General features: G+C 36.7%; 1 protein-coding gene across 1 annotated transcript in view; it reads right to left on the reverse strand.

Annotated features, from left to right (window-relative positions):
• Window positions 1-2,465: 2,465 nt before the first annotated feature.
• Window positions 2,466-9,381, reverse strand: part of LOC149034583 (hsp70/Hsp90 co-chaperone CNS1 homolog) — a 35,676-nt gene continuing 28,760 nt past the window's right edge. Inside the window, exons 2-5 of the mRNA XM_089193814.1 lie at window positions 6,875-7,024; window positions 5,216-5,377; window positions 4,896-4,973; window positions 2,466-3,858 (exon numbers count right to left, since the gene is read on the reverse strand). Coding sequence (XP_089049940.1) covers window positions 3,779-3,858; window positions 4,896-4,973; window positions 5,216-5,377; window positions 6,875-6,971 — 417 coding nt within the window. The 5' untranslated portion in view covers window positions 6,972-7,024 and the 3' untranslated portion in view covers window positions 2,466-3,778. The remainder of the gene's footprint in view (window positions 3,859-4,895; window positions 4,974-5,215; window positions 5,378-6,874; window positions 7,025-9,381) is intronic.

A 9,381-nucleotide genomic window follows, 5' to 3' on the forward strand; every position in this document is an offset into this window, starting at 1 on the left:
AATACCCTGTTGGCGAAAACTCCCCCCGCCCCAGGCTCTGTAATATTCTTATGATGTCCCCTTAATGGACGTTAACTGACAGTCAATGTTCTATAGTCCCCTCTTAATACCCTGTTGGCGAAAACTGCCACCCCCAGGCTCTCTAATATTCTTATGATGTCCCCTTAATGGACGTTAACTAACAGTCAATGTTCTATAGTCCCCTCTTAATACCCTGTTGGCGAAAACTTCCCCCCCCAGGCTCTCTAATATTCTTATGATGTTCCCTTACTGGACGTTAACTGACAGTCAATGTTCTATAGTTCCCTCTTAATACCCTGTTGGCGAAAACTGTCCCCCCCTCCAGGCTCTCTAATATTCTTATGATGTTCCCTTAATGGACGTTAACTGACAGTCAATGTTCTATAGTCCCCTCTTAATACCCTGTTAGCGAAAACTTCCCCCCCCAGGCTCTCTAATATTCTTATGATGTTCCCTTAATGGACGTTAACTAACAGTCAATGTTCTATAGTCCCCTCTTAATACCCTGTTGGCGAAAACTCTCCCCCCCAGGCTCTGTAATATTCTTATGATGTCCCCTTAATGGACGTTAACTGACAGTCAATGTTCTATAGTCCCCTCTTAATACCCTGTTGGCGAAAACTGTCCCCCCCCCCAGGCTCTCTAATATTCTTATGATGTCCCCTTAATGGACGTTAACTAACAGTCAATGTTCTATAGTCCCCTCTTAATACCCTGTTGGCGAAAACTTCCCCCCCCAGGCTCTCTAATATTCTTATGATGTTCCCTTACTGGACGTTAACTGACAGTAAATGTTCTATAGTTCCCTCTTAATACCCTGTTGGCGAAAACTGTCCCCCCCTCCAGGCTCTCTAATATTCTTATGATGTTCCCTTAATGGACGTTAACTGACAGTCAATGTTCTATAGTCCCCTCTTAATACCCTCTTTGAAAGAGGTGCAGGTTTTTCCATATTTTTAAGCAAGACACTTGACAATACGTTTACTTACCTTGGTCTTAATTCTACATCGTTCAATATTCCTAAACTTACTTGGACGAACGCAAAGTCTAAGCCATACCATAGTCGAATAAAATATGTCAACGGTCAGATAACCATCTTCCTGACTTTGGTATTCTCCCAATAGAAGTCATAGAGCATTTTCAACAGGATTTCGATTTATAAAGTGGAACGTTCGTTCTGTTGCCTCCCAGACTTTAAGGAGCACTTTTTATAGATTGAAGTATTCTTTAGAATATTTTATTTTCTTCTGTCCTCCCAAATTTTTCCAATCTATTGGGCTACGTTTAGGACCCGTGTTGCGCCTACAATGCACCTCGAAACGCATACTGAATGCAGTTCCCTGTGCAAACGTCTCTCGGCTTGAGGGGAGAAGACACGAGTTCTTCTCATTTGTCTCTTTAGAATCTGGAATAGATTCAAGTCGTTTTCAAGACCACTCAACCCATAGAACCGCTCAGAATACCGAGAGGTCTGGGATCTAGATCTGGTTGGGTCATTGTACTGTATTCACAGTGCCTCTCTCCAATGAGGAGTGTAAATGGATACAAATGGACAGCTAAGGAAGCCTGACTAAACGCTGAGAGGTTACTTGCCCTTGGAGGTGTCGGTTAATCTCGTGCCCAGATCATATCGTTTAACTGTAACTGAAATGTACAACCGCTTGGCGGTGGATGGTCTGGGTACGAGACTAGGTGTCAGTATGACAATACTTGACTTTATTCCTATCGAAGGCAAACTCCAAAAATTCACAGCTGACAAAGGCTCCAGCTTAAAAGATACACATCGACTACAAGGCTTCGTTCAACGAAAGAAATATCGCATTAGCAACAGTATGATAATTCTGCAGTTTGTCTGTGATCATTTGCGTGAGGTTTTCTGAAGTTTCAAAGACTGGAAGACTTACCTAAAAGAAGTCCCACAGAGAGTCAGGAGTTACAATATTTTCCTGGCTCTCATGATTGCCATCTTTACGTGGGTCTTGTAATAATACTTTTAAATTAAAAAAAATTTGAGTAGTTATCAATTTGAGGAAAGATAATCTCAATTTGTAACAAAGTACGTTATGATCTAGGAAAACCATCCAAGTTTAATTAACATATATATGGCTGCAAATTTTGCAAATCAAATTTTTAAAATTAAAATTCCGCCAACTTTTGCAAACAACGAGCTGTTTCTTAGCTTATCAAAAGCTCAGAGTATAAACGAAATTAAAACCTGGTGGAAAAGCTCTTGCTCATGTACAAGAAAAAACTTTTAAACTGTTTTCCATACAACTGATTGTAATACAGGAATAGAGCAGAATATCATTTTGGCGAAAACGAAACCTCGCAGTCGCCTTCAACTACTGAAGGCATTCATAACAGAAGGCTTGATGCATTTTGTTCTCTTCGCATACATTTAAATTTGTAAAAGTAAGAAAAAAAGACAATTCCACTGATCAAAATATAATGAAATAATCTGTTTTTATTTCTTCACCAAAGTAAAGTTACACATCTCAAGTTCCATTTAAAAAAAATAAAAAGTAATGAAAGATAGCCAAAAATTGCCAAAACAGAAAAACATTTAAAGCTTCCAAGTTCCTGTGTCATTCTTTTTCAAATAAAAAATTCATTTGCTTGATTTTGTATTAAAATGTTCTCTTTCCTTTGCCATGAAGTCAAGAGTGACGTCATCTCCAATCAGCAAAAAGGGCGTCGAGTATTTGATGTCGCGGAACTCGTCTGATTCTCTAAAGCTCTTCATGGCCAGGTTTACCTTCTGCAAGGTGTTGATAAAAGCATTTCATGAACTCAAGAGTAACCTTGTCTTCAACCGTCCACAAGGACACCACAACAGACCGAGCACCAGCACCCATAAAAGCGCGCGCAATGCCAACCACACCTTCAGCCTTGATCTCGCCCCGACCACTGTGGCAGCAACTAAGTAAAACTAGCTTGGCGCGAAGTTGAACATTCAACACATCTCTAATTGTTAAAATGTAATCCTCTTCTCTTGGCACAGTAGATTTTCGCTTTGGGTCAGGTGTAAGAGCAATTTCGCCAGTTTCCATGCATCCGTGTGCCGCAAAGTGAACTAAGGACACGGAACTGATTCTTTTCAACACCTCACGTTTCGTGGCCTGTCTGCCAGTGATTGGGGTGATATTCAGAATTTTTCCGATCATTTCTACTTCTTCTTCAGCAAACGGAAGCTGCTCGAGGAGTATTTCTCCCTTGCTATTAGTAACCTCGGCTAAACACGGATTCCCAACGAGTAACGCACCACTGCTTTTGTGATAATCATCTGGGCAATCGGCAATGAGTCTAAGACTTGTTAACGATGGAGCGAGTCGGATTCTGAACGATTCACACAGGTATTTAGAATTACCATCCTTACTAGTCTCTTGGTAATAGAAAAATTTAAAGGGGAGAAAATTAGCATAATATATATAAACATTACCAAGCTTCTTTTTCTGGCTCATTTCGGAGAGATCATCTACCCAAATACCATGTGTAAACTGGGTGAATTTAAGTCTTTTAACTAAACTAATGTACCAGTTGTGGCATGGATAGTATGGCTAGGTCATGGCTCAATGGAGCGTATCACTATTAAGTTATGACCTATTTACTTTTCCCACATTTTTTAATCACACACACTGAAAGTATGAGCTGACAAGTTCCCATCATAACTAATACCCTTCTTCAAATCAGTTTTCTCCCATAAAATGTCAAATTATGGAACATTTCCATTACACCCAAGTTAAGAATTTAAGATTCCTTAAAAGGATACAGCTAATCCCTTATCACACCAAGTAATTGCTTCTTCGAATCTCTTCAGGTCAACACAAGCAGTGGCTCCTGTAGGCAACAACACAAAGAAGCATATAATTAATGTAACTCAATAGCCAGAAACCTGATTGAAATTGGGGTTTTTTAACAAGTTTCTGTTCATTTAAGATATTTGTTTCCTTATTTACAGTGTCCCCAATTAGCACAGCAGTGCTAAAAAATACACAGACACTTAAATAAAGTTATTATTATTATTATTATGATTATTATTATTATCATTACAGACCATGAAAAAAAAACATATTTGCTTTTGATAATTGAAACTTATCTAAGAACATTTGAATTGGGACTGACAATTCCCACAAAATCACTAAGAGATATAGATAGAATATAATACATGCAATGGGAGAATGGAACAATGAAACCCATTTTTTAAGATTTCTATAGTATAGTACATTTTTTAGTTAATCTTTTTAAAAATAGGTTAAATACAAATTAAAAATACATATATATATATATATATATATATATATATATATATTTGATAATAATCCTAGATTCCTTTTTGTTGGAGTCAACATACTTGATTGACTCAATCAGTTGATAAGAATTGATTCCTGGGAAGTGACTCAAACTAAAGTTTGAAGTTCACCAAGAATAAGATTTACTCATGCAGTCTTTTTAATTACATTATTATTACATGTATTTAATAGCACTTGAAGTTGAGTTATACTTGATGAATGAGGAATGTTTCCTGACAGTTAAGTTAAGTTAAGTTAAGTCCTTACTTCTTTTCAAAACAGCTAGACAGTGACTAAACATATCTGACACCACTACCTCACTCACTGAGCAAAAGGAAACTAAAATACTCCTGCTGAAATTTTGCCGTGCATTCAGCACTGAGATCTTCATCCAACTCAAAATAGTATTCTCATCATAATGGAAAGTCATGGCACAGCAGTCAAGAGCTGGATTCAAATGTACATCAGGGTGGTCTTGACCTCTTAATGAAAGTCAATTGAGACAAGATATAACTTCATATAACCTTAGAGTGTTAAGTTCTTTTTTTTAATTATTATTATTATCGCACAGCTAACATTTCTAACCTCTCACAATTGCCTTGAGGAAAGTTGGATTTAACTCATTGGCAGCTTCTGCATCCCTCAGTGAATCCTGGTGATTTCCTGTTTGAAAATAAATATCTCTGATTATCTGTTCATGTAGCAAACCCACCACCTATACAATAACTTAAAGAAAAACTTGTGAATTGCTCTTTGCATGTTTGAGAGGCCAAGATAAGGCATATATATTTTTTCGGATTTTTTATTTTTAGACATATATTCAAAATTATCACCTTTTTCAGAAAAACTACTGAAAGCCCTTACTGAGGACAGAAAAATGCATATTAAAGCTCTCATCATCTTACCAAGCTTAAAATGTGCAATAGCCCTGTTGTTGTACAGTTTGGCCTTCAGTTCTTTCTCAGTGCAGTTCATTCTAATTCCTTTTGTGTAAAAGTAAATAGCATTGATGAAATCTCCTTTCTTGAAGGCCTCATTACCCTCATTCCTATAAATATCAGCTGTGGCTGCAAAAAAAAATTAAAAAATAATTTATGTCAAAATCTGTGGTTGTAGTTAATTAGTGTATAAGCAAGCTGCAAAGATCTGGAGATTTAAAACCTGCAGATTTTTCCTTTTGTGCCAGCTGCCACTTCTGCACCTGCCTGACTTAAAGCATCCCCTGAAAACCTTAGATGATGTCTACAGTATCAAAGATGGCCCCACTCACAAGACAAACCCCACTCAGTAAGTTTCAGAAAGACTTTTTTCGGTTGGAAGCTCAACCAATCAGACTCAGTTGCATGCTGTTATTGTCCAGGAGAAAGCATAATCCCCTCTTTGGAACCCAAAATCTAAGTGCAATCAAGAAAATTAAGATAAGAACCCCAATAAGATAACCATAATAAAATTGGACATGGGAAATCTGGAGTTCAAATGTTATATTTCTGTGAGGAAGTGACCCAAATCCTCATTTTTCTTGAAGGTTTGAAGACCCATGTGGAAGACCAAGAGTCTTGTTCTGTTTCTGTGAGCTCTGATAATCAGAGAGTTGGCAAAACTATGAGTGTAAAAGAGTCTACTGCTTTAATTACATTTAGATGGTTAATGTCAGTCAATAAGATCCAAATGTTGCAATCATACAAACCAGAAGCAGTATTACCTATAGACAAATAGTTATGATATAAATGATAAGAATAATATTAAGATGAGATTAATATTTATGATGATGCTAATAATGATGAGAATTAAGTGTCACTCAATCTGAAGCAAACCCCTTGGCATTTAAACTTTTGGAGATTGGTTTCTAAAACTTCCTATCCCTCGGGCAAAATACGGGTTTAAATGCCCCACCCAAATTTTTGTAAAAAGCAAAATAATTAGCAACTGCGACTTTCAACAATTGACCAAGCTTTAAAACTGAGAACTTGAGCACTTATTTATTCTGAGCCATTTGTTAGTGAAAGTGCACTTAATGTACCTTAAACACCTCCATATTCAATGATATATAACAGTTGCATTGTAGTGGAAAGTCTTGACACTTCTGGTTCAAATTCCCCAATGCTAGTCAGGCAAGGTTCAATCTCCCCCCTCCTCCCCCCCTCCCCTTTGCCTTGGATGATGATCAAAAGCCTGTGGGTTGCTCGAGGAGAAGGGAGGGGATGTTGAAGCTTTCAAATTGACTGCTGCATTATAATGAGAAGATGATGATGATGATGGTACTTTGTAATGATGCAAACTTACAAAATGGATGCTGTATAATGATCAAATTAAGTCTTTACTTATTATAACTTTGTGTACTTGCTTTGAACTTTTAGAAAAGAAAATAACAAAGGTTTCTGTGTCATAGATCCTTCTCAATGAACAGCATAATGTAATCATAGAAGAGAGTCATGACTGGCCAAATATCCTTTAAAGTGGTCATACACTGTATATATCCTTCTCTACATTTACTTACATTTTTGAAACTGGTGGAATAGAAATTTTTCTAACAATAACTAAAGCCAAAGTTCAACATAGCTCACCTCGTAAAGTGTCCTCATCAAAATCTGGTGCATTTTCTTTGTCAGGTAAGTCTTCATTTTCAAATGGCACTTTAATTGGACTTCTTCCTGTAGCCATAGCAACTGTAAGAAGATTCTTTATACAAAGTTGCTGTTTTAAGTTATCCTGGCCTGAAGAAAGGATGGTTGCAAATGGTAACAAACATCAACTCAACATATTACCCAAAATAAATGTTTTTTCCCTTTTGGGAATGGGAAGGATACATAAACACAAAATCACAAGCAATTAATATTAATGGAATTACTAAAGCAGAAAAAGAACAAAAGATATATATATATATTGAAGAAAACAAGCATTTTATTTTTGAATGAACAGTAATCCACTTCTCATTATGATAAATTTCAAGATTTATAAAGTACATTCCCAATTGACTGAGATAAATTGGTTAAACATCAACATCTTTGTGTTGCAAGTTCATATAATTTGTTACAGAAAACAAAACATATCTTAATTAGCAGATGACAAAAGGTAAAACTTTACTCCGGTACCAATCAATCATTACCAGTTGATGAATTGGATTCCTAAAAATCGGAAGCAGTTAATTGAAAGGACGCTTGCTATACTGAATCACTAGCTGACATATGAAGAAGAATCGATTTGTCTCAATACTAAACAAGGAAATCAGTATAACAGTACAGTTTGGATGGAGAATATAAGTACTCTATCCAAAATACAAAATAATTTTCAAACTATAAAATAATAAACATAAACATATGACATACACTGGACATGTTTATCGTTTTTTGATCAAATACATCGTAAATACAGGAGCAAATTAATTTATACAAATATACGCCCTACACGAAAGCTTGTGCAATTAAAACACGATTGTAAGCAATTGCTCCACATGAGACGCAAACGAAACTAAAAGTGTTTCGATCATCAGCGCTTAATTGCACTAAATCAAATCGATAATTTGGAAATTCCTTTTGGCTTACCTGCAGAATACCCCGCCACTCTGGTCCACCTCATTCACATGTGTCGGGAGGCTTTGGAGATCGAGGCCTAACACAATAAACGTCATTCTTATTCGACTTATTCAATGACATGTAAATGAGTGGCAGGGCATTCTGCAGTTGCTCCGACAGTTGTAACTTGTTCAGACAAGCTCAGCTTAATTAGCTTTTAAGTAACAAACGTGTTACATGTGCAACAACAATACAAAAATTATTGATACACGCCAGAATTAAGTAAAAGTTAGCCATCCTCGTCAGTTAACGGCAGGAACGTCTTCCATTGCCGGAAATCAGAGAAAATTAGGAAAGATTAAAAACATTTGATAGAGAAAATGTTAACTGAGAAACTCGAAATAGAGGTATTTACCATATAGTCAAAAATCTGATACAACCATGCGTTCTTACCTCGTCGCGGAAATGAAAGGCAAGTTTGACTGTTTAAGAGCCTCGCTTCCTCACCCCGACTTGGAAATGATTCAGAGAAAGTCAATAAGACTAATAAAGTGCCAAGAAACACTCGGAAGCTATGTTATAGAACGAAGAACCTCAATAGCGCGTCGTGAAAACAAAAGGAAAGATCGTTCGGCCCATAACTCTGTGCAAGCTTGAAGCCGGAAGTGCTTCAGCTGAAATTGAAAGAAGAGCCCGTTTGGCTGGCTCTCGTAATTCGGCTCTTTCATTTGTAAACAAAGTCTGAAGTTTGGCCAAATTATTGCTTTGAGGTTAAAAAAGCTGTTACTTTCATGCATCGCAGTCTTTCAATATTGATAAATATTAAAAACATAGTAAAGAATGTTATAACTTTTTTTACATGGAAATGAAAGAGGAAAGGTGAATTTCTAACCGACACCAAACCCTAAAAAAAAATTGATCTACATCATAAAGAACTCCCGGAAAGGTTTAAAGATAATTTATTTGCAATAGTTACAAATCAAAATTACGACGAGAACAAACTGCTAAAAACTGACTAAACAACGTTTTTATATACATAAGAATTAAAATATTTCTCGTGCGCTTTTCGCGTTTCGCATAAACATTTTGCTGCAGCGTGAACATAAAATGTTATTGATCGTATTTTCATTTTGCGATTGCATACCCTTTAGAGGACTTTAGAGCCCGGAGGGTTTGTGGCACCGCACTGGTTCAGGGGATACGTGTCAAGTGTTTTTTTCTCTTAAAGACCTTTTTGGATTTTCTCTATCTGGCAGTGACATACCCTAGTATTTTCAAGAGTTGTGCAGTATTTTGACTTGCCTTACGGCCTCGTCAAAATACAAACAAGGAATGAAAATACTAAGCAATACTACACACCAAACAGTTTAATAACCTATTTATTATCCAATTGCTTTTTTTCTCCTGCCAAGTCTTTCTGCTCATTTCTCATAAGGCGGGAAAAGTAAGGCGGATAAAGAAACGCAGCGTGCGCAGCCAACTGCCTAAACAGATTCTTTTACTCTACAAAATAACCAACGGTACACATATGGGATATATATTCACGTTATTTGAGACAA

The sequence above is a fragment of the Pocillopora damicornis genome, chromosome 14 (assembly GCF_964200805.1).
Source record: "Pocillopora damicornis chromosome 14, jaPocDami1.2, whole genome shotgun sequence".
Taxonomy (NCBI): Eukaryota; Metazoa; Cnidaria; class Anthozoa; order Scleractinia; family Pocilloporidae; genus Pocillopora; species Pocillopora damicornis.